The sequence below is a fragment of the Pempheris klunzingeri genome, chromosome 6 (genome assembly GCF_042242105.1).
Source record: "Pempheris klunzingeri isolate RE-2024b chromosome 6, fPemKlu1.hap1, whole genome shotgun sequence".
Taxonomy (NCBI): Eukaryota; Metazoa; Chordata; class Actinopteri; order Acropomatiformes; family Pempheridae; genus Pempheris; species Pempheris klunzingeri.
Window position 1 is genome coordinate 29,371,381 of NC_092017.1, and position 25,000 is coordinate 29,396,380.

Below are 25,000 nucleotides of genomic sequence, written 5' to 3' on the forward strand. Positions count from 1 at the left end.
CTGAACAGGTGTGTCAGCTGAGACAGCCCAACGCTGTCCAGATCCTTCAGCACCCACCTTACCCGATACCTCAGACTCCACAGAGGACATGTTGGTTGGGTTGAGGAGTTCCTCAAAGTGCTTTCCACCAACTATTCCATGTCCTCAACCTCCCCCGGGATGCCCAAGATTTTTTCTGGAAGGTGGGAGTTGAAGACCTCCCTGGACAGGTGCCTCCACCAGATGCTCCCAACCCTAACTACGTTTGGTTTACCAGGTCAGTCCAGCGGGAAAAAGGAGAGTGCGCAGCCCCTGTCTGGTTCCAGGGCTGACAATCAATCAATCAATCATTATTTATTTATATTGCCTCAATTCAAATGACATGAAGAGCAGGTCTAGACCAAACTCATTTCATTAAGAGAGAGACCCAATGATTCAAAAATTCAAAATGAAGGATTCAAGAATCCCCACATGAGCAGCTTCAGGTGTAACACTGTGACAGTGTGACTCTATGACAGTGACGCTGTGACGGTGTGTACAGGTGAGCCCTCTTTTGTACAAAAATGTAGGATTTAATAATTTTGGATGAGGGAAGGTTTACAGAACAGATTGAAGGACCGGAAGCCTTTCAATCTGCTGGAACGTTTAGACAGCATTCAGATAATCTTACTCTGCTCTTTCCAGCAGGTTTCCAACAGTTTGATCCTCCTGTTGCCATGACATCCAGTGTCCCACCCACCTCTCTGTTGTCGACGAATGACGCGTTGCATGACCTCCTCTGGTGGAAGGTAAAATGTCGGTTCTCTTCTTATGCCAGTGAATTCAACTCAAACAAAACTCTAAAGAAAACTTTGTGGACTTCAGAATTCTTCCTTCAGACTCCATCAGTGTTTTCTGCCTCGCTCAGCCTGTCACTGTTTCACTGATTCATCAGCGTTTCACTGATGTTTCACTGATTCATCAGCGTGTTTCACTGATTCATCAGCGTGTTTCACTGGTGTTTCACTGGTTCATCAGCGTGTTTCACTGGTGTTTCACTGGTTCATCAGCGTGTTTCACTGGTGTTTCACTGATTCATCAGCGTGTTTCACTGGTGTTTCACTGATTCATCAGCGTGTTTCACTGGTGTTTCACTGATTCATCAGCGTGTTTCACTGATGTTTCACTGATTCATCAGCGTTTCACTGATGTTTCACTGATTCATCAGCGTGTTTCACTGATGTTTCACTGGTTCATCAGCGTGTTTCACTGATTCATCAGTGTGTTTCACTGGTGTTTCACTGATTCATCAGCGTGTTTCACTGGTGTTTCACTGATTCATCAGCGTTTTTCACTGATGTTTCACTGATTCATCAGCGTGTTTCACTGATGTTTCACTGGTTCATCAGCGTGTTTCACTGATTCATCAGCGTGTTTCACTGGTGTTTCACTGATTCATCAGCGTTTCACTGATGTTTCACTGATTCATCAGCGTGTTTCACTGATGTTTCACTGATTCATCAGCGTGTTTCACTGGTGTTTCACTGATTGATCAGCGTGTTTCACTGATGTTTCACTGATTCATCAGCATGTTTCACTGGTGTTTCACTGATTCATCAGCGTTTCACTGATGTTTCACAGGTTCATCAGCGTTTCACTGGTTCATGTTTCATCCTTTGGTCATATGAACATTTCTCTGACCTTCTCCTATTGAAACATTTTTAACATTTTGTTGAATCCCTTGTTTTTACACTACTACTGTCAGACCTTTTCTGACTGCTGCTGTAAATATTTCCCTGGTGTGGGATGAATGAAGTCTGTAATAATCCAATGATGTGAAACTGTCACTGATTCAGTAAATATGGTTTATGTGGTCATCGCTCTACTGGACTTTTCCACTGTCAGGCCATAACAGCCAACAACCAGTGTCCCGCCCACCCTGTCATTATTGTCATGGTGGATGGATCTACTTGCGTTTACGAATTCAGCTAATATACAACCAACAAATGCATTTCTATGGCAACGTGGACCCGACTGACCATTAGAAAATGAGGACCGATCTGTGGGGGTCCGGGGTCGGGTCTGCTCAGAGTACAGACCCGTGAAGACTTCTACTGTAAAGCCCTTGGTGGCCATATACTGTGAATAGCTAGCGTTACCTACGTACACATGTGACAAGTGACATCAGTAGCAGCCTTTGGCTAACGTTAGCAGAAAGCTAAGCTATCAGCAATGACCAACACAGCCGCCTCAGAGCCAACCAGGAGGTTCTGGTTTCTGTCTGTAGTCCCACTGATTCTGACCAATTGCGTTCAGACGAGTTTAGTTGCATCCAGGTAAACAGAGGGCGCCGGGCCATTGGACGATCCAGAAATTCAGATATCAGGCCAACACGACGCTAACCGGACATCAGATGATGAGATCGGAGCCGAAACAGACAGGAAGTTCTACAAAAACAAGACTTTTATTTTCTCACAACAAAAATTACCACAGATTGTGTGTTTGGTGTGTAAACAGTGTGTGTCTATGTGGGCTTGCTTTGTGTGTGTGTGTGTGTGTGTGTGTCTATGTCTATGTGTGTGTCTATGTGTGTGTCTATGTGTGTCTGTCTGTGTGTGTGTGTCTATGGGGGCTTGCTTTGTGTGTGTGTCTATGTGTGTGTGTGTGTGTGTCTATGTGGGCTTGCTTTGTGTGTGTGTGTGTGTGTGTGTCTATGTGTGTGTGTGTGTGTCTATGTGGGCTTGGTGAGCAGCTGGCTGGAAAAGTCGTACAGATCTTTGTTGACTTTCTTTAGAGTCTGAACTTCTTCTTCGAGCTCTGCGACTCGAACCTTCGTGTTCTCCCCGTCGCCGAACACCGACTGAAACACACACACACACACACACACACACACACACACACACACACACACACACACACACACACACACACACACACACACACACACACACACACACACACACACACACACACGTAAGAGTTATGTTCAAGAAGCCAAACGTTTAATTCCTCTGTGTGTGAAACTTCAAACCAGCTGCAGATTTACTAAAACAAAGCGTCTCCTGATCCGACTGCAGCCCCTCGTGCTCCTGAGTCACGTTCCAGGATTCTCACCTTGTCAGTCACCGCATTCATCAGCGAGTTCAGCCTATCAGCTTTCTGCAGGTATGACGACTCCTCCTCCTGAAAACACAGGAAGACCTTTTCAAAATAAAACAAATGGGAGATCTGCAGTCTGTCACTTTAAAATTAAAGTCTTGAGTCTAATTTCAAAGTAAAATAGGAATGAAATTGAATTTTACAAATAATGTTCTGAAGCAAATTTTGGTTTTGGGGTCTCTTTTGGTCTAACCTTATTTCTAATTAAATTAAAGCTGCAAGCAGCGTTGAAGGGCCCTCGCACTTTCATGTACGTCGGGGTGTGCACCGGCTGCGTCCTGTTATGGGATAGTGACCTTTCCATGCGTCTCAGGTTTTTGACAGTGCATGGAGTTACACGTCACTTCCTGTGTCCCCTCTGTGGCGCTAGAGAACAGCCACTAATCACGTCCTATATTTCAGCATATGAAGTGTTGACTACAGCGTGAAAATTTCATGCAAATCAAATGATGATTGGCACAGACGTTTTACTTGCTGTTCCCACTAGGTGGCACAATGACTGGTCGCTAATTGGCATGTAGATGTTTTCAGGATGGGACTCTTATTAAGCATGACAAGTTTGAAACAGATTGGATAATGTGCACTGAAGATACAGCAATTTCCTGTTTCATGGCGAAAACAGAGTCGCAACGGTGACCACGTTTGACGAAACCTCAAGAGCTTCATAAGTTAGCATCATACATATCTTGGGAATGTTTAGACTGAATTTGAAGTGGCTGTGGTTAACCTGCTGGGATGGACACTCAGAGAATAGACCGTATCACTTCCTGTCATCACCAGGTGGCACAATGAGTGTAGTTCAAAATTGTTCTGTAGATGTCTTCAGACGTGTTGGATTTGGTAAAGAAAGGATCTCTTACAGTTGAGTAACAGCTCTTTGAAATCTTCATGGCGAAGGATCGAAATTCGCCACGCTGCCATGGCAACGTCTTTGAACAAGGACTGTTGAACATCAGCAAGGCCTAGAGGCTTTTCTGACAAAACATGAGAAGTGTGAAACACACTGGATAATCTACACTGAACTTAGAATAACTTTCTGTTTCATGGCGAGACACTGAAGTTTGACAGCTCGCCACGAGCACGGGCAATTAAAGTTTTGTAGAGACTTTTAATAACTTTTCATCGTTAATGTCTTTTCTACCAGCTGATCAGGTTTGAAGTCGATCGTTTCAACCCCCTCGGACTAGTTTGTTCATTTACGTCCCCTGTAAATCGCCAAAAATGCACGGAAAATCTAATATGTCTGACTTCCTGTTAGGTTTAGGTCATCGCTGCAAGATCGTCTTGAAGAGATTCATGAACCCACCAAATTTCTTACATTGGTCCAAAAATCAAACTCTCTCAATTTTAATTGATGGATCAAAAAATGTCTCCATTCAAATCAAATCATCAGTGTGAAGTGCTATCAGCTCCTGTCCGCAGAGGACGAACCAGCAGACAGCAGCTCCTGTCCGCAGAGGACGAACCAGCAGACAGTAGCTCCTGTCCGCAGAGAACGAACCCCTGGATGTTCAGACAGCAGCTCCTGTCCGCATAGGACGAACCCCTGGATGTTCAGACAGCAGCTCCTATCCGCATAGGACGAACCCCTGGATGTTCAGACAGCAGCTCCTGTCCGCATAGGACGAACCCCTGGATGTTCAGACAGCAGCTCCTGTCCGCATAGGACGAACCCCTGGATGTTCAGACAGCAGCTCCTGTCCGCAGAGGATGAACCCCTGGATGTTCAGACAGCAGCTCCTGTCCGCATAGGATGAACCCCTGGATGTTCAGACAGCAGCTCCTGTCCGCATAGGATGAACCCCTGGATGTTCAGACAGTAGCTCCTGTCCGCAGAGGATGAACCCCTGGATGTTCAGACAGCAGCTCCTGTCCGCAGAGGATGAACCCCTGGATGTTCAGACAGCAGCTCCTATCCGCATAGGATGAACCCCTGGATGTTCAGACAGCAGCTCCTGTCCGCATAGGATGAACCCCTGGATGTTCAGACAGCAGCTCCTGTCCGCAGAGGATGAACCCCTGGATGTTCAGACAGCAGCTCCTGTCCGCATAGGATGAACCCCTGGATGTTCAGACAGCAGCTCCTGTCCGCAGAGGATGAACCCCTGGATGTTCAGACAGCAGCTCCTGTCCGCATAGGACGAACCCCTGGATGTTCAGATAGCAGCTCCTGTCTGCAGAGGATGAACCCCTGGATGTTCAGACCGCTATCAGTGGATCACTGAGAGACTGAAGGAACCTTAAAAACAGGCAGCCTCTGTTTTCTCTGGTTTCTGAGCTGATTTCTGGAGCTTTATTCTGGAGGGACGTCACAGATGATGACTTCATCTGGAGGAGGAAGTTACTCTGAAGGATTCAACATGTCTGTAGGGTCATGTTTCACATGTGGAGCATTTCCTCCATTTCACCTGCAGACTCACCTGCGTGTAGAGTCCGAGTCGGATGCACACGTCTCCCGATTCGCTACTGTCAGCCTCTGAGGCGTGCAGGTGTCGGCTGAAGCGTGGCAGAGGGACGGCAGGCCGACTGTCGGGCTGGAACATGTTAGCAGGAGCTGCCATGATGACGGCGTTTGTCACCGGACCTGGACACAAAGACAGGAAGTGAAGTCAGAGGACTTACAGGTTCAGGACTCAGGTTCTGCTGTAACCGTGGAGACGGTATGTCTCAGGACTACAACAACCATAATTCATCACTCCTGTGGATGGGTCTATCGCAACCATTCGCTGTGTATTATTGATTAACCTGCTCAGAATGTTTTTGATTAATCAATTATTCACTCTCAGCCTCATCCCAGAGTCCACAAAGTCAATAACAATAAAAACAATGAAAATCAATGCAAGTCCACATATCCACCAATCAACAGCAGAAACACAACGAAAACTAAATCTACATCGTCATCAACACACAGCAGCAGAAAGGCAACATCAGTCAAAGGCTCTTTGAAGTTTCTGTCTCCTCTTGAACTTCCTGCTGCTGCACTCAAACAGACCAATGAGCTGTCAGCTGAGCTGTGACATCAGCTGAATGAGGATGAGGACGGAGCCTGAAGGCACCAAAGGGCAGATCAAAGTGAGGAAGGATGAATTTCTTCTTTTTGTAACCTGAAATAACCTGGAAGCTGCAGCAGAGAGCACGACTGACAGGATCGAGGAGATATAACACTTCAGTTCACAGGCCTGAACGCTTCCTATGAACCATCAGAGGTTTGACACAAAACTGACAGTAAAACTCAGATTCTCTTCACTCAAGCGGACATGTCAGATTCACTAAAACCATCAGAGAATCAGACGTTAGCAGTTTGAATCAGTGAAGCTAAATGTGGTTCAGTTTCCTCTGAAGGTCAGTCAAGGCCAGACCTCAATCAGAAATCCTTTGATTTTACTAGTGCTCACAGTGAACGGGTGCCAGTGTTCAGACCATCCTGGTGTGTGATGGCTGCTAAAGTCTCTCTGTGGCCCGTGTTTTTCGTCATGGCTCTTTAATCTGCTTTGATGTCGGATAATGCTTTGGTCTTCAAGACATCCCTTACTGTCCTCCTCCTCTGTGTTTATGTTTCATAATGAAGTTAATGTTTTCAGCCTCCAAGTCAACAATAACTCTCCTCTGAAAGCGGCAGTAGTCCTTCATTTTATTCTTTTATGGGACTCTTCAACTCTTGAACCCGACAGCTGATCTCTGATTGGTCCATTACTGTCAGTTGTCTACAAACACACAGTAAATCATCCCAGCGCTGCATAGCAGCTCTCTAAACTCTGATTGGGATGGATAGGACTCGTTCTTCTCAGTCCAAACTGATCTACAACATTGTTATGTGTCCCTGAATGCCTCTCCAACCTTTCAACCCAGTTTAATCAAGTGGTTTTTGTACCGTTGGACTTAATATAGTTTGTCAGGAGTCACTGAGAGTCACCCTGCTGATGAGAGGACGTCCAAATGGGTCACTGGATCACAAATAATGTGTCTGTTATTAAGTTTGGAAGACTCCATAGTTCCTTCATCTGTGGCCTGGTGATGGTTCATCCTTGGGACTTATGTAGCCCAACGTTAGGGTTAGCAGTGACATACAGAGATGAGCTGAAGGCTGAGTGAAAATCTGACCATCAAACTTTCATCACGTTTTACGTCTGAACTCCTACCCCGTCACAGGACTCCTCAACCGTACCCCGTCACAGGACTCCTCAACCCTACCCCGTCACAGGACTCCTCAACCCTACCCCGTCACAGGACTCCTCAACCCTACCCCGTCACAGGACTCCTCAACCCTACCCCGTTCAGCCTGAAAAAACATTTTCATTCTTCACCAGAAACAACTCTTCATTTCCAGCTTTTCAGAGGGAAACCACAAAGACTGTGAGCGTCTCTGTGCCGCCTTCAATCAGTAAATCAGTCGCAGAGGTGCCGCGCTGCCAGACTCATTTCACGCCAACAAAAGCTCCAAATCCACAGCAAGAAACACAACACGTGGGAGTGGATTTACTGAGAGCAGCAGCCTTCAATCGACCATAAAACTCCGCAGCACAAACCCGTCCTCCTGCGGGCCTCGGCCTGCTGTCACTCCAACTTCCTGTCTGGGGACTTTTCAAATTAATTTTCCTCAGATTACCTCGAGGATCAATTTAAGATGACAAGCCACTCAGGAGCAGCAGGATGTTTGCAGTAATGAGCGGAGGAGCAGCATCACGCTTATTGACGAATGCACTGACAAACTCATTTACATACTGACGGAAACGGGTCAGATCAGGCCGACAGAGCACAACGTCAAACATGCCACTGAACCCTGATCAGGCGTGTCTCGCCGCCGCTTCACTCTCAGTTAGTTATTCATTGGTGAGCTGAGCCTTTTAACCCTTCATGTTCTGCATGCTGATCCACCCTGGACCGAGTCCGCAGAACCAGGAGATCCGACACAGACACTTCAGCTCATTTGATCCTGGTCGATGTTTTCAAGCATTTCTTATTCACTTTTTCACAGGTTAAAATCACAGACTGCAGACAGACGCCATTAAAGTTTAATACCTAAAATTAATCTTGGCTGAATGATGTTGAAAGTTTCAGACCAGCTGAGTCTGGAATCAGTCCAAACTCCAGTGGTTTAAGTTTCTTCCTGAAACAGCTGCTGTATTTGAAGGTTTTCTATGAAGTTCAGCGTCTGAACATTTGAACCTTCGTTTGTGAGGAAAAGAAACTCTGTTGCTCAGCTGTGATCAGAGATGATCAGCTAGTTAACGTCCCAGCAGCAGATCAATAACTGAATTTGGGCTCCAGTTGTTATTTTAATGATTCATTTTTCATCAATGTTTCTCGCTCAGCGTTCAGCTTCACTAATCACACTGGAGGTAAAAACCCTGTCTCTGTAGGACTGGTCTGCGTCTGCAGGAACATTTCTGAGAGGACGACATGACTGAACATTGGACGTGGAGCCCTGATGGTGGAGCTGCAGTCACACGGATGAGGCTGAAGAAAATCAGACGATTCTGAATAAAATATTAAGCTGCAGTTGGACGACAAGTTGGACAAAGACACGAGGACGAGGAACAATACCAAACGATGACCTCCCAGGTAACCAGCCGGAGAGAAACAGAGGACAGGACTGAGACCTAACCTGCCCCCGAGGACTCCTGGAGGGTTAGGGTCAGCTGGACCTCTGATCAGGACTCTGAACCAATAGAAGTTTCTTCAGTCCACAAAGAACCAGATACATTTTTAACGAAACAAAAGCAGACAACCTGGGAAGGTGTTTATGTTTTTACTGTAAGCTGATGTTAAACTGAATAAATCAGCGCACTGACCTTCATCGATCAGGAGGCTAGAGGAGAAAAAACTGGACTGCCCTTTGAACATCAAACAGGACATTAAAGTTCTGTCTCGGGGTCACAGGTCATCAGCAGCTTCAGTCTGAGCTCGTCTGCGAGGAAACTCGCCGTCTGTTTCAGGCTGTCAAATCCTTTGATTTCACACAAACGGGTTCTCTGCCCCGGAGCTTTCACTTGGCATGATCTTCATCAGCAGAGTAGGATGATTAAGGACTCTTTCATGGCGGCAAGGTCATGACCTCATGAAGATCATGTGATGTGACGGAGAACTCCACAGCGGTGACTAAATGAACATTAAAGGATGAATCCATCTAAGCTGCTCATGTCCGGGTTGTGCTTTCAGAATAAATGCAGGACTAAACTCTGGGCCGACCTTTGTCACCGAGAGCAGTGCTGCCGTCATGGCGGATCAGGCATTTCATCATCAGGCTGGTTTTTGTGAGCCAGGGCGGCGGCGACAGGAGGACAGTCAAGAACGTGATGAAGGCGGGTGGTGGGCGGATGCGTCTGTCCAGCCGGAGGGGGGATTATCATCTGATGGTCCGTTTGAAGTGACGAGTCTTCATCACACAGAGGATTTGGTTAATTACAAAGTGCCAATCATGATCACAGCGGGACTCCTCCTCCTCTTCCTCCACCTCCTCCTGTTCTCGTCAGCTGCAGTGCTACTGCCGCTGCCGACGAGTCGGAGAGGAAGAAGAGACGAGGAACAGAGGGTCCGATGCTTGTTAGTGAACCAGCAGAAGACGAGGATCAGTCCGAACACAGAGGACCACAAAGCCGGTCTAGACCCCCTACCACCTGGTCCAGACCCCCAACCACCCAGTCCACCTGGACCAGACCCTAGACCAGGTCAGCTGAGGTGGTTTGGGTTGAGGCAAACCTTCCTTCTTTCTACTGATGATGTCATGGTGAGAAGGCGTAGCTTACCTTTGTGGGCCAGGCAGCGGATGCTCTGTTTGCTCTGAATGTCCCACAGTCGAACCGTCTCGTCATGTGACCCTGAGAGTAAGAGAGTCCCATCCATCGACACAGAGAGACACGTCACCAAGTTCCTGAGAGACACGAGGAAAGCAGATTAAAGTGTTTCCTCTCAGGTCCTGTGATGTTAAAGGTCAGCACGGTCAGGATTGATTCCTATTGGTCGACCTGAGTTCACATGCTGAACCTGACGCCGAAACTAAATGTGGATTTACTTCTTGTGACATTAAATGGTCTGTATTTGTACAGCGCATTTCTAGTCACTTCGACTTCTCAAAGCGCTTTTCCATCACACTCATTTGCTCATTCACACATCATTCACACAGGAGGAATCTGAGTTGGAGTAAACTGTTCTTTCACACACTGAAGTTGCTCCTGGAGCAGGTTCAGGTTCAGTGTCTCCAAGGACACTTCGACAAGCTGACTCATAGGAGCTGGGGATCGAACTCTGACCTTCTGATTGAGGGACGACCCACTCTATCTTTGAGCCACAGAAATCAGAGAGATAGCAAGTTCTTTCTCACACATTCAGACTTGATTCTTCTGTCCAATCCAGCCAGCCTGCCTGTCAGCCTTCTGGTGTCGGGTCATGTGACTATTGAGACAATACAGTTTAAAGGTTGGATCTGATTGGACAACAGTCTCACCTGTGTCCTTTGAACACCTGGTTCCCGTCGCAGTCGGACTGGAAGGATTTATCCCGACTGAGACTCTGCAGGTAAAAACACAAACAGCTCAGGTTCCTCTCCAGCGTCAAGCTGATGCTCCGTTCTGATTGGTTACTAATTGAGAACACCTGGAGCAGTTCCTATCGTGACATCATATCTGATATAACAGCTCTCTGATGTTTAGAGTCTGTACTGAATTTAAACGTTTTCATTTTCAGATGAAGACAGAGTCTCTTCAGTCTGAGGCCTGTTTGTAGTTCGAGCTGCTTCAGCTGAGGGGGCAGGGGGGTGTTTATGGAGAACAAGCTCTACAGTCTGTTTAGGGGATTAACTCGGTGAAGCTTTCAAATGTAAATCTACTGTGAAAAGAAAGAACAGCGTTGAGTCAGAGAGAAGAAAAGATGGAGACAAAAGAATGAAGAGACGTCAGGAACACTCTGCATTTATCTAAAGATCAGACAGGATCGTCTGCAGCTCCACTGCTCACGGCGCCGCTTTCTCCTGAGGGGCAGCAGAAACCGGTCTGGACCAAACAGAACAATCTGGACCTCAGAGAATTGAACAAACTGAACCGAACAAGCTGAATGGACCGAGTGGGGTCACCTGAGGTGCAGCAGATACACCGATGACTGATTCACTGATCTGAACCCAACAAAACGAACAACTGAGTGGTCCAAACAATCAGGACTGAACAGTCCGACAACACATTCATCTGACCACAAACTGATTTCTGTGTTGTATTGGGTGGGTCGATGTGACAGCACAGCAAACACCGCCCATGATAATAGTGACTACATTACTAACAGGAAGTACATTAACTAATAAATGAATAATAACACGACTAATATCAGTTAAAAGTGGCAGCGGGTGAAGTTTTGGGGGGTTGGGTGTAGTTTTTTTAGATGTAGTTTCTGGGGGTAGGACGGTACTTTGGTTAGACAAAAGATGTTAGATGAGGAGAGACTCACCTGGCTGCACAGAGACACCTGGAAAATGTTTCCGTCACTGCCTCCACAAAACAGGAAGTACTCACAGGGGTCAAAGGTCACAGACATGATCTCAACGTCAAACAGAACGGACAGCAGCAGCTCACCTGAGGACAACTCCCACACCTGGACACATGGACAGAGAGACAAGTTAAAGATGGCGGCCAGCGTTTTCAGCAGCGCTGACATCAGTTTTATTTTAACCGCCAGGAGACGTTTAGCGTGTCCGCTGACAGCAGAGGGTCACATTAGTACAAGACCTGAGATGATGTGCAGCTAACTCAATAATAAATAACTGATCTGATGGTCTGAATGTAAACTGGGGGGCCAGAGGGAGGAGGAGGATGAAGTGATGAAGGTTTGGACTGAGCTGCGGTCAGAGCTGCTGGCTCTGCAGAACACAGACGCTGCTTCTGTTCCAGACTCCACTTAAAAATCTGATAATTTAAAGGATGATAAGCAGCGACGCTCCGGCTCGTGTTCAACACCTCTCCTCCATCTGTTATTATGACACACACACACACACACGTTTTCTTTATTTTCATGACTATTTACTGAAGGCATCAAAACTATGAATGAACACGTGGAATTATGTACTTAACAAAAAAGTGTGAAATAACTGAAAACATGTCTTATATTCTAGTTTCTTCAAAGTAGCCACCCTTTGCTCTGATTACTGCTTTGCACACTCTTGATGAGCTTCAAGAGGTAGTCACCTGAAATGGTTTTCATTTCACAGGTGTGCCTTGTCAGGGTTACTTAGTGGAATTTCTTGCCTTATTAATGGGGTTGGGACCATCAGTTGTGTTGTGCAGAAGTCAGGTTGATACACAGCCGACAGCCCTATTGGACAACTGTTAGAATTCATATTATGGCAAGAACCAATCAGCTAAGTAAAGAGAAACGAGTGGCCATCATTACTTTAAGAAATGAAGGTCAGTCAGTCTGGAAAACTGCAAAAACTTTGAATGTGTCCCCAAGTGCAGTCGCAAAAACCATCAAGTGCTACAACGAAGCTGGCTCACATGAGGACCGCCCCAGGAAAGGAAGACCAAGAGTCACCTCTGCTGCTGAGGATAAGTTCATCCGAGTCACCAGCCTCAGAAATCGCAAGTTAACAGCAGCTCAGATTAGAGACCAGATGAATGCCACACAGAGCTCTAGCAGCAGACACATCTCTAGAACAACTGTTAAGAGGAGACTGTGCGAATCAGGCCTTCATGGTCAAATAGCTGCTAGGAAACCAGTGCTAAGGAGAGGCAACAAGCAGAAGAGATTTGTTTGGGCCAAGAAACACAAGGAATGGACATTAGACCAGTGGAAATCTGTGCTTTGGTCTGATGAGTCCAAATTTGAGATCTTTGGTTCCAACCGCTGCGTCTTTGTGCGACGCAGAAAAGGTGAACGGATGGATTCTACATGCCTGGTTCCCACCGTGAAGCATGGAGGAGGAGGTGTGATGGTGTGGGGGTGCTTTGCTGGTGACACTGTTGGGGATTTATTCAAAATTGAAGGCATACTGAACCAGCATGGCTACCACAGCATCCTGCAGCGACATGCCATCCCATCCGGTTTGTGTTTAGTTGGACCATCATTTATTTTTCAACAGGACAATGACCCCAAACACACCTCCAGGCTGTGTAAGGGCTATTTGACCAAGAAGGAGAGTGATGGAGTGCTGCGCCAGATGACCTGGCCTCCACAGTCACCGGACCTGAACCCAATCGAGATGGTTTGGGGTGAGCTGGACCACAGAGTGAAGGCAAAAGGGCCAACAAGTGCTAAGCATCTCTTGGAACTCCTTTAAGACTGTTGGAAAACCATTTCAGGTGACTACCTCTTGAAGCTCATCAAGAGAATGCCAAGAGTGTGCAAAGCAGTAATCAGAGCAAAGGGTGGCTACTTTGAGGAAGCTAAAATGTAAGACATATTTAGAGTTATTTCACACTTTTTTGTTAAGTACATAATTCCACATGTGTTCATTCATAGTTTTGATGCCTTCAGTGAGAATCTACAATGTAAATAGTCATGAAAATAAAGAAAACGCATTGAATGAGGTGTGTCCAAACTTTTGGCCTGTACTGTATATATACACACCTATACACACACACACACACACACACACACGTATCTCATTAGGACACAGAGTTCACATCCGACGTCAGACTGAAACCAGAATCAGGACCAAACTGGACGATGAAGAGCAGCAGAGACCTGATTCTGAACCAAACGGATTCTATTAATAGAAGCAGCAGTTTAATAGAAAGGGTTTTCTAAAGGAGGGTGTGAGCGTCTGTCCCTGCAGGGCAAGCAACCAATCAGACACCAGACAGAGGACATGACGAGCATCCACCAGTTTAGAGCCCCGGGGAGGATTTATCGGCACTCGGATTAATTCGCTTCCTGTTCAGCGACGCCCTGAAAACACAAAGACATGTTTCATGTCTTCGTTCGTCCTGTTTATTTCATCACAGTCTGATTCAGAGGCACAAACACTCGTCTGCTTCCTCCCAGACGGAAACAACAAACCAACCCTCATTCACAAAACACCACATTCTCATCTGAACTCTAACAGCAGGAACCAGCTGCTCTCCCACAATGCACCATGCTTCAGGTAACCAGGTCACAAGGTCCAGGTATGTCTAAACATGGCTAAAGAGGAGACCAGACAGAACAGCTGTAGTCAAACAGCAACTCCTGACGGCTAGCATACCCGTCTACAGGTGTAGCTTACTGACCGTGAGCCCAGCGTACCCGTCTACAGGTGTAGCTTACTGACCGTGAGCCCAGCGTACCCGTCTACAGGTGTAGCTTACTGACCGTGAGCCCAGCGTACCCGTCTACAGGTGTAGCTTACTGACCGTGAGCCCAGCGTACCCGTCTACAGGTGTAGCTTACTGACCGTGAGCCCAGCGTACCCGTCTACAGGTGTAGCTGTCACTCTGTACAGACTTTTAAAGAGAAACAAACAGGTCGAAAGTTTCAGGGTGAAAATTATGTGGAATCAGAAAAACGTTAGTCTCCTCAGTTTATACACTGAACACTTTTATCTGACACACACAGTGTGTGTGTGTGTGTGTGTAGAACACACCTGTCAGAAAACAGCTCAGGTGAGGTCTCAGATGGTTGATCTCATCTGATAGTATCATGCTCAGTTTTCTCTGCTGTTGATTTTCTTCCAATTTATGTTCACCGAACTTCAGTTAGACTTGTCGTACCTGTGCAGCTGTCAGCACCTCTACCTGTCGTACCTGTGCAGCTGTCAGCACCTCTACCTGTCGTACCTGTGCAGCTGTCAGCACCTCTACCTGTCGTACCTGTGCAGCTGTCAGCACCTCTACCTGTCGTACCTGTGCAGCTGTCAGCACCTCTACCTGTCGTACCTGTGCAGCTGTAAGCACCTCTACCTGTCGTACTTGTCGTACCTGTGCAGCTGTCAGCACCTCTACCTGTCGTACCTGTGCAGCTGTCAGCACCTCTACCTGTCGTACCTGTGCAGCTGTCAGCACCTCTACCTGTTATCACCTGAGTCTTACCTTGACAGTTTGGTCTAAGGAGGCGGTGGTGACTCTGGCCTGAGCTCCCATCAGGCCACAGTGCAAGTCTGTGATTGGTAGAGAGTGACGAGACAGGATGTGACGCGGCTCGGGGGTGTGGTTTAAATCCAGCTGAATCACACTGAAACACACACACACACACACACACACACACACACACACACACACACACAGTGGGAATCCTCCGTTAGTGAACTGGATGTTGGTTTGTGTGTTTGACGTTTTTCTCAGAGAAGAAAAAGAAGCAAGTAAGACAAATAGAAACGCAAAGAAACTCAAACCTGATATTTTTCTGATATTTTGAGATATTTTTCTGATATTGTGGAGATATTTTTCTCCACACTGAGCCCACATCAGACGCTGCTGGGAGGAAGACGTCAGAATGATGAAGATGAAACATGTTTTATTTCTGAGCTGCAGACAAACATCTGACAACATGTTTAACATTCAGCTCAGGTTTCCCATCATCCTCTGCAGCTGACTGACATCACAGCACCAGATGAGGCAGCTCACAACAGTCTAATTCTGGACCAGGATCACACTCTGGACCAGGATCACACTCTGGACCAGGATCACACTCTGGACCAGGATCACACTCTGGACCAGGATCACACTCTGGACCAGCTCCATATTGCTGCCGTTTGTTTTACTTAGATTAAAACAAGAAAGCGATTGGGCCATGGATTTTTGTCAGGTGTGACCAGGTGATCACTGAGCAGGTGTTTGTCTTTGTCGTCCTGCAGTATCCAGTAGCCGTGGCCTCTCGTTTCCCACGGCGACCGTCAGGTGTGTACCTGCCTAATACAGTTAGGTTAGCTGTACTCAGGTGTCACGCTTCTCTCTGAGCTGCTGACCTGATCACATGACGGAGCTCAGCTCCACATGGTCACATGACAGGGCAGACGGTGCCCCCTCCCAGTTAGGGTCAGCCCAGGTGTAGGTGTAGGTGTAGGTGTGTGTGTGTGTGTGTGTGTGTTACCTGCTGAGACTCCACACCAGAGCCAGGTTGTCTTTCCCCCCAGAAACAAAATGGCTGCTGTCATCTGTGAACTTCAGACAGGTGACGTCCTGATAGTGACGGCTGAGGACACACAGCAGCTTACCTGTGGACACCTAAACCAATCAGACAAGAGACGTTATACCTGAGCCAATCACAGAGGAGGACACAGAGGTCACACCTGATACCCACTTGGCACGAGGGTTTTTCTTTATTATATTTTCTACATTAATACCGCAGACATCAAACTATGAAGGAACTGGAATTATACAGCAAACAGAAAAGTGTTAAACAAGCAGAATAAGTCTTATATTTTAGATTCTTTAAATCAGCCTCCGTTTGCTGTGATCACATTCAGATCAAATTCAGATAAAACTGAAGTTATTTTGCTCGGCCCCAGACACCTCAGAGACAGCTTTTCCACTACCTTAACTGCTCTGGATGGCATCACTGTGGCCTCCAGCTCCACTGTGAGGAATCTGGGAGTCTTATTTGATCAGGATTTGTCCTTTAACTCCCACATTAAACAGATTTCTAGAACTGCCTTTTTCCATCTACGTAATATTGCTAAAATCAGGCCCATCATATCCACTGATGATGCAGAAAAATTGGTCCATGCATTTGTCACTTCTAGGTTGGACTATTGTAACTCTTTATTATCAGGCTGCCCCAATAAGTCCTTAAAGACTCTCCAGCTGGTCCAGAACGCTGCTGCTCGTGTTCTGACCAGAACTAAAAGAAGAGACCATCTTTCTCCTGTACTGGCTTCTCTTCATTGGCTTCCAGTAAAATCTAGAATAGAGTTTAAAATCCTTCTCCTCACCTACAAGGCTCTTAATGTTCAGGCCCCATCATATCTTAAAAAGCTTATAGTACCGTACTACCCCACTAGAGCACTGTGCTCCCAGACTGCAGGCCTACTGGTGGTTCCTAAAGTCTCCAAAAGTAGTTCAGGAGGCAGAGCCTTCAGCTATCAGGCTCCTCTCCTGTGGAACCTCCTTCCAGTTTGGGTTCGGGGGGCAGCCACCCTCTCTACATCTAAGAGTAGACTAAAAACCTTCCATTTTTGACAAGGCATATATTAGATGCCTTAGACCAGCCCCTAGTTATGCTGCTATAGGCTCAGACTGCCGGGGGACTCCTATGGTGCACTGAGCTCCTCTATTCTCTCTCCTCCTCTTCCTCTCCATCATTATGTCTCATGTCAGCCAAATGTCTGCCTCTAACTTGCTATCTTCCCCGGAGCGTTTCTGTTCTTTCTCATCTCTCAGGTTCCTGTGGATCCTGTGGATCCTGGTCCTGGTCCTGCTGATGTGGTTCCCTGGTTCCTATGGATCCTGGTCCTGGCCCTGCTGATGTGGTTCTCTGGTTCCTGTGGGTCCTGGTCCCGGTCCCGCTGATGTGGTTCCCTGGTTCCTATGGATCCTGGTCCTGGTTCTGCTGATGTGGTTCTCTGGTTCCTATGGATCCTGGTCCTGGCCCCGCTGATGTGGTTCTCCATCAGCCAATGGATGTGGGTCTGTCCAAGGCTCCAGCCTGTCCGTCCTTGGGAGCTGGATCTCTCCTTCACTGTGGTGCTCCCGGAGGTTTCTCTTTTCCCACTGGGTTTTTTGAGTTTTTCCTTCCCGAAGAAGGAGGGTCATAAAGGGCAGGTGATGCCTCGGACTGATCCACCGGACTGATCCATTGGCCTCATCGACTGCTGGACTCTTTATTAGATTGTTTGTTCGCTTACACTTGTTTATTTCAGTGAACTTTGTAAAGCACTGTGAGACACTCTGTTGTGATATTGGGCTATACAAATAAATTGAATTGAATTGAATTGAAAATTGAATCACAGCTTCACTCTCCATCAGCTCCATCAGGTCACCTGGATGGTTCTCCACACGTTTCCTTCACTCTGAGATCCAACTCCTCCCAAACCATCTCAGGTGGGTTTAGGTCAGGTGACTGTGGAGGCCCGGTCATGTGACGCAGCACTCCATCAGTCTCCTTCCTGGTCCTGGAGGAGGAGTTTCCCACTGAGCTCAGACCAGATGGGACGGCATGTGGCTGCAGGACGCTGTGGAAGCCCTGCTGCTTCGGTGTGCCTTTAATTTGAAATAAATCACCAGCAGTGGGACCAGCAGAGCCCCCCCCACACCATCATACCCCGCTTCTTAAGCCTAACCCCCCTCATCAGACCAAAGTCCAGATCTCCACTGGTCTAATGTCCATTCAGCTCTCTTCTTCTTCTTTGCAGCAGTTCCACCATGAAGGTCTGATTCACTCTGAACAGCTGATGTTCAGATGTTTCTGCTACTTGAACTCTCTGAAGCTCTGAGCTGCTGTTAGTTTGTGGTTCTGAGGCTGGCTGGGTGGATCTTTTATAAAAATGTGGCAAAAAGGTTGTCAAACTATCAGGATGTCGTTTCTTTGCAGCATGAGACCTTAAAGAGTCAACTGTTCCCTGTACAAAACCTGGTGATGAACCATAACACACGTCGAGGAGGAGGAAGACTGACCTCCCACAGGTAAACGGCCTCGGCAACGGCGGCAGTGAGGAAGAGTCCGTTAGGTGCGGCGGTCAGACAGGTGACGACACCTGGACACACGATCTTCTGCTGGAGCTGGTCCTAGAACAGAAGTCACATGACCCAGAGCTCAGTACAGTACTACAGTCAGTATTGCACACAGTACTACAGTCAGTACTGATACAGTCAGTACTGATAGTCAATACTACAGTCAGTACTGCTACAGACAGTACTACAGTCAGTACTGATAGTCAGTACTACAGTCAGTAGTGATAGTCAGTACTGATACAGTCAGTACTGCAGTCAGTACTGATAGTCAGTACTGCTACAGTCAGTACTGCTACAGACAGTACTGCACACAGTACTACAGTCAGTACTGCTACAGTCAGTACTGCTACAGACAGTACTGCACACAGTACTACAGTCAGTACTGCTACAGTCAGTACTGCTACAGACAGTCAGGAACACGTGATCTGAACCTTCCTTCTAAATGAGCTCCACTAACCCTTCGTTTGATTGAAAATGAAGAATTGCGTTAAACTCGAAAGTGAAAGTTGAAGAAAAGCAGAATTGAGATTGAGATTGATAAAAAGCAGCAGCAGCAGCAGCAGCATGTCCGCGGGTCCGAGGCTCCCCGAGTCCGAGGCTCCCCGAGTCCGAGGCTCCCCGGGTCCGAGGCTCCCCGAGTCCGAGGCTCCCCGGGTCCGAGGCTCCCCGGGTCCGAGGCTCCAGGACACACGGTGGACGGCGGCCGCGAGCTGAACCGATTTCAGCACAACAGATGAATTTTAACAAAGTTAAACGAAGTTTGGTGGATGTTTCATCTGCCGAATTTACCAGCAGGTCCGACTGGTTGGTGCCGGAGTCTCACATTTGGTCTTAGAGGAATGAGCCACGTTTGAAATGACAGACGTTTGAAAGGAGTTTGGTTGGGTTTTGTCCGTGTGTGTTGAGGAGCTGCTCCTCATTCTTCCTCAGGTATTAGAGGCGGAATGCAGCAGGTGTGCTCTGCTTTGTTCACGTGTCTTCAGGTGTACCCGCAGCCCGTACCTTCCTCTGGATCTCCCACACGTTGATGAAGTTCTTGCCCAGCTGGGCGGACAGCAGGAACTGGCCGCTGAGGACGCTCAGCGTCCTGGCGGAGCTGTTGCCCCCCCGGTAGGACAGCAGGCTGGAGCCGCTGTGCAGGTCGAACACGGTGCTGTTCCACAGCTGAGAGCCCGAGTCGCTGCTCACTATCACCTCCAGAGGAGCCGCCATGTTGGCTCCGCCACAACACAGCACGCGCGGGGAAACCGGCAATCTGCTGCCGGGACTGTACGTCATTTCCTGGGCCAGGTGCATTGTGGGAGCTGTAGGAGCACCGATGTTTTAGTCTTCTCCTCCTTTGAGCTTTGGCGCCACCTGCTGCTTTTCCAACATCCATCCAAAACTCACGTGTTCTCCATCAAACGAGTCTGCGTGAGCCATCGACGGAGCCAGAGCACACCTGCGGTCGTCTGTGGTCTCGGTCAGGTCAGACCTCGGTCAGGTCAGATCTTTTAGATCCTAAATATTATCATTTGATGTGGTTTTATTTTATTTCTTGACTTTTATCAAGCATTTCATTCCATTAAACACCTGCTTTTATTACAATGCTTACATTTATTTATGACAACACGAGCAGCTCAGGCTCCTTCTCCCTGATTCAAAGGAGGAGTTAAACAAAGCTGCCCAACCCCCCATTTGTCTTTACAGTTGCCACAGAAACGCTTTCTATCTTTGATAAGAATCCTAACATCGCTCCACTAAATGTATTTGGGAAATCAGTAGTAATCAGGCAGTTAGCAGACGATGGGAGCATCTTTATGAAGCTAACCCTAACCCTAACCCTAACCCATCTTTATGAAGCTAACCCTAGCCCCATCTGTATGAAGCTAACCCTAACCCATCTTTATGAAGCTAACCCTAACCCATCTTTATGAAGCTAACCCTAACCCATCTGTATGAAGCTAACCCTAACCCATCTTTATGAAGCTAACCCTAACCCTAACCCATCTTTATGAAGCTAACCCTAACCCATCTTTATGAAGCTAACCCTAACCCATCTTTATGAAGCTAACCCTAACCCTAACCCATCTTTATGAAGCTAACCCTAACCCATCTTTATGAAGCTAACCCTAACCCATCTGTATGAAGCTAACCCTAACCCTAACCAATCTGTATGAAGCTAACCCTAACCCATCTTTATGAAGCTAACCCTAACCCATCTTTATGAAGCTAACCCTAACCCTAACCCATCTTTATGAAGCTAACCCTAACCCATCTTTATGAAGCTAACCCTAACCCATCTGTATGAAGCTAACCCTAACCCTAGCCCCATCTGTATGAAGCTAACCCTAACCCATCTTTATGAAGCTAACCCTAACCCATCTGTATGAAGCTAACCCTAACCCATCTTTATGAAGCTAACCCTAACCCATCTTTATGAAGCTAATCCTAACCCTAACCCAGCTAACCAAAGTACCACGATATTACAATCATTTCAGAATTTTTCCAAAAGCCTCTGGCTGAAAGCTAAATGTGAATAAATGAGAGTTAATGTCATTTAACAGAAGCACGTAACATCTCTATAAAACCCAGCGTCAAATATTTGGGCAAACATAAAACTAAAGACTAAAACTAAAACACAAACAGACTTAAGTCGTGGTCGCTCTCTGGGTCGAGTCCCTCAGAGGATCTATCTGGCAGCTCATTGGCTTTATGAATGGGTTCAAATCCTTCCTGATCAATAATAACCTGTTGTATCATATTCCCAGAGACACTTCCCAAACATTTTCCTCAAATGTGACTTCACTATTCAAAGATTACCATTTTCACAACAAACAATTCCCGTCCTCAGAACACCGGTCTGGCCCGACGGCTACAGAAAGTCAACTTCTCAAATGTAGAAATGTCCATGTGTTACGCACCAACTACTGAAAGTCCCCAAAGCACAAGAAAACTGGGAGTTCTGTGATGGTGTTCAAACTGCCGATCAGCTGTTTATCCAAAGTATTCGCAGGCCTTTTCTCTGAATTATCCGTGGACGGTAATGGAAACAGAACATCCTGACTAAACACAAAGTCTGTGAAAGCAGAGCTTGGCTCGAGTTGTTTCACACGTCCTGGAAAATAAAACAGTAAAACTTTATTTTCCTCTGACATGTAATGACAGGAGAAACTGAGCCGCGCTGTTTGAGCTCCGCCTCAGGTGTCGGACAGGAAGTCACAGTCTGCTGGTCCTCCAGGTGTCACGTCCACCTCATTCATTGACCTGTAGTTTGTTAACCTGTTGGCCTGTGTGTGTGTGAGAGAGAGAGATAAATGAATCTCAGGGGACTAGATGTTGTGTTCACTGACTCCAATTTACTGTCTGTAATCACAAAGTTACCACATCAGCTGCACACACACACACACACACACACAGACAGTGAGTGCTGATGTAAACAGTCTGAGTCTCGTCAGGTTAATTCGTCCTGACAAGCTGCTCAGTTTAATCCTCCTTCCCCTGTCCCAACGACCAATCATAGCTGCTGATGTCATCTCTCCCTCCCCCACACTGTGTGTGTGTGTGTGTATGTGTGTGTGTGTGTGTGTGTGTTCTGTCTCTTTGTGTCTGCTCGGTTGCCGCGGCAGCAACAGTTTGAGAACGGAGCTCGTATGAAGCGTCGCTGCTGCATTCCTCTGAGAGGAGACCACAACCTGCTGACCCCCGACACACACACTCTGTGAGTACACACACACACACTCTGTGAGTACACACACACACACTCTGTGAGTACACACACACACACACTCTGAGTACACACACACACACTCTGTGAGTACACACACACACACACTCTGAGTACACACACTCTGTGAGTACACACACACACACACACACTCTGTGAGTACACACACACACACACTCTGAGTACACACACTCTGTGAGTACACACACACACACACACACACACACACTCTGTGAGTACACACACACACACACTCTGAGTACACACACTCTGTGAGTACACACACACACACACACACACACACTCTGTGAGTACACACACACACACACTCTGTGGATGTCATGTGACCCAGACTCACCTTACCTACGGTCTGTTCGCAGGTCGGGGGTCGGGCTGAATCCTGTCGTCCAGGTGAGGTCAGAAGGGGCTGTCTCTTTATCAGGACGCCCCCCTGCGGCGTCTCCAGCTCGCCGTCTGCGATTTGAGGATGAGACAGAGATGGAGGCGGAGTCTCGCTACCTGGAGCGACAGTGGCAGACGAGGCGGGCGGGGCAGAGGGGGACAGGTGTCCTGGTCTCCAAACCAGACCTGAACCTATATGTTAACGGCACGGCAGCGGCGAGGGTGGGGGGCGTTGCTCACAGACGGCAGAGAGGACGGACGCCATCGGGGGGGGCAGGTCAGTGTGAGTCCTGTGGGACAGTTTCAGGAGGCGGAGTCAACCTGAACCTCCGTCTACACCCACCTGTACCTGACGACCGGGGGCGGAGTCTATACAGGCCCCGCCTCGACTTGCGGACCGAGCCAATCAGAGAGACCTACATCGGCTCTGTCACACATGCTGAGACCAGTGGGGGAAGGGGCGGGGCAGGGCGGGTCCCTAACAACCATGTGAGGACCAATCAGGTGGAACTTAAAGTAAACCCGGTGACGCTCCATCAGGACGCATCCGCCACGGGCCTGCCAATCAACCCCTACGCCCCCGACCAGCTGATCACGCCCACCCAGACAGGCCCTTCCCCCTGGCCTCCCAACTGCACAAAGGCAGAGTGGAGTCTGAAGCAGGACCAGGACCAGGACCAGGACCAGGATCAGGATCAGGACCAGGACCAGGAGGGAGGGGACCCAGAGACAACAGGTGAGAACATTTACCTGCCAGAGCATCAACATACATGAGGTAACATGTCATATGTATGTATACACATATCTGTGTGTGTGTGTGTGTGTGTGTGGTCACCGAGTGTGTGTGCGGTCACAGTGTGTGTGTGTGGTCACATGACTGTGTTTATGGTGACATCATGGTCGGAGCTCCAGCTACCACACCTGTAAACCAGCGCTGCCTTCTTCAGTGTGATTTAAGCTGACCATGTGACCTGAGGCCGTCGTGTCAGAGGTGACCATGTGACCTGAGGCTCCTGAGTTTCTGGTCCGTCCACACGGAGGCTCGCAGGAGCTTTGTGGTCACTAGTGGGCGGGTCCCGCTGGGTCGTTAACAGTTCGCTAACCAGGAGGATGAACATCTGCTGCCGTCCCGTCAGGTTTATAACCAGTGTTTAGTTTGGCAGCTTTAATGTCCCATGATGCTTTGCTGCAGTGACTTGACTGAGTCCATCTGATGCCATGCTGAGACAAAGCAGAGCGCTAGCGTGATGCCCTGAACACACACTCTTGAACACGCCCTGAACACACACTCCTGAACACGCCCTGAACACGCCCTGAACACACACTCTTGAACACGCCCTGAACACGCCCTGAACACACACTCTTGAACACGCCCTGAACACACACTCTTGAACGCGCCCTGAACACACACTCTTGAACGCGCCCTGAACACACACTCCTGAACGCGCCCTGAACACACACTCCTGAACGCGCCCTGAACACACACTCTTGAACGCGCCCTGAACACACACTCTTGAACACGCCCTGAACATGCCCTGAACACACACTCCTGAACACGCCCTGAACACGCCCTGAACACACACTCTTGAACACGCCCTGAACACGCCCTGAACACACACTCTTGAACACGCCCTGAACACACACTCTTGAACGCGCCCTGAACACACACTCTTGAACGCGCCCTGAACACACACTCCTGAACGCGCCCTGAACACACACTCTTGAACGCGCCCTGAACACACACTCTTGAACACGCCCTGAACATGCCCTGAACACACACTCTTGAACGCGCCCTGAACACACACTCTTGAACGCGCCCTGAACACACACTCTTGAACGCACCCTGAACACACACTCCTGAACGCACCCTGAACACACACTCTTGAACGCACCCTGAACACACACTCTTGAACGCACCCTGAACACACACTCTTGAACGCGCCCTGAACACACACTCCTGAACGCGCCCTGAACACACACTCCTGAACGCGCCCTGAACACACACTCTTGAACGCGCCCTGAACACACACTCCTGAACGCGCCCTGAACACACACTCCTGAACGCGCCCTGAACACACACTCTTGAACGCGCCCTGAACACACACTCTTGAACGCGCCCTGAACACACACTCCTGAACGCGCCCTGAACACACACTCTTGAACGCGCCCTGAACACACACTCTTGAACACGCCCTGAACATGCCCTGAA

At 48.0% G+C, this 25,000-nt stretch overlaps 2 protein-coding genes across 3 annotated transcripts in view; one reads left to right on the forward strand and one right to left on the reverse strand.

The window, feature by feature from the left end:
* Positions 1-2,403: 2,403 nt before the first annotated feature.
* On the reverse strand, positions 2,404-19,927 carry wdr18 (WD repeat domain 18). Of its 2 annotated transcripts, none has more exons than XM_070831808.1 (10): positions 19,686-19,927; positions 18,627-18,737; positions 16,105-16,238; positions 15,105-15,246; positions 11,551-11,694; positions 10,562-10,626; positions 9,864-9,988; positions 5,538-5,701; positions 3,073-3,141; positions 2,404-2,818 (listed from the first exon to the last, which is right to left on the reverse strand). In XM_070831808.1, the coding sequence occupies exons 1-10, from the start codon at positions 19,893-19,895 to the stop codon at positions 2,690-2,692; spliced, it is 1,293 nt and encodes a 430-aa protein (XP_070687909.1). In that variant the 5' UTR covers positions 19,896-19,927; the 3' UTR covers positions 2,404-2,689. The 2 variants fall into 2 exon arrangements, with proteins under 2 accessions (XP_070687909.1, XP_070687908.1); XM_070831807.1 differs by having other exon boundaries at positions 5,526-5,701.
* A 2,256-nt stretch (positions 19,928-22,183) lies between these two features.
* Positions 22,184-25,000, forward strand: part of kiaa1614 (KIAA1614 ortholog) — an 8,548-nt gene continuing 5,731 nt past the window's right edge. The window contains exons 1-2 of the mRNA XM_070832983.1: positions 22,184-22,383; positions 22,770-23,527. Of these exons, the coding sequence (XP_070689084.1) occupies positions 22,316-22,383; positions 22,770-23,527 (826 nt within the window). The 5' untranslated portion in view covers positions 22,184-22,315. The remainder of the gene's footprint in view (positions 22,384-22,769; positions 23,528-25,000) is intronic.

Excerpts from the sequence above, each read along its gene's own strand:
- wdr18 (XM_070831807.1), bottom strand. The coding sequence starts at position 19,895 with ATGGCGGCTCCTCTGGAGGTGATAGTGAGCAGCGACTCGGGCTCTCAG. Across the intron at positions 15,247-16,104 it reads CTGGTGTGGAGTCTCAGCAG|TGTGATTCAGCTGGATTTAA; the intron begins GTAACACACACA and ends TGTGTGTTTCAG. Across the intron at positions 9,989-10,561 it reads CAGGTGTTCAAAGGACACAG|GAACTTGGTGACGTGTCTCT; the intron begins GTGAGACTGTTG and ends CGTGTCTCTCAG.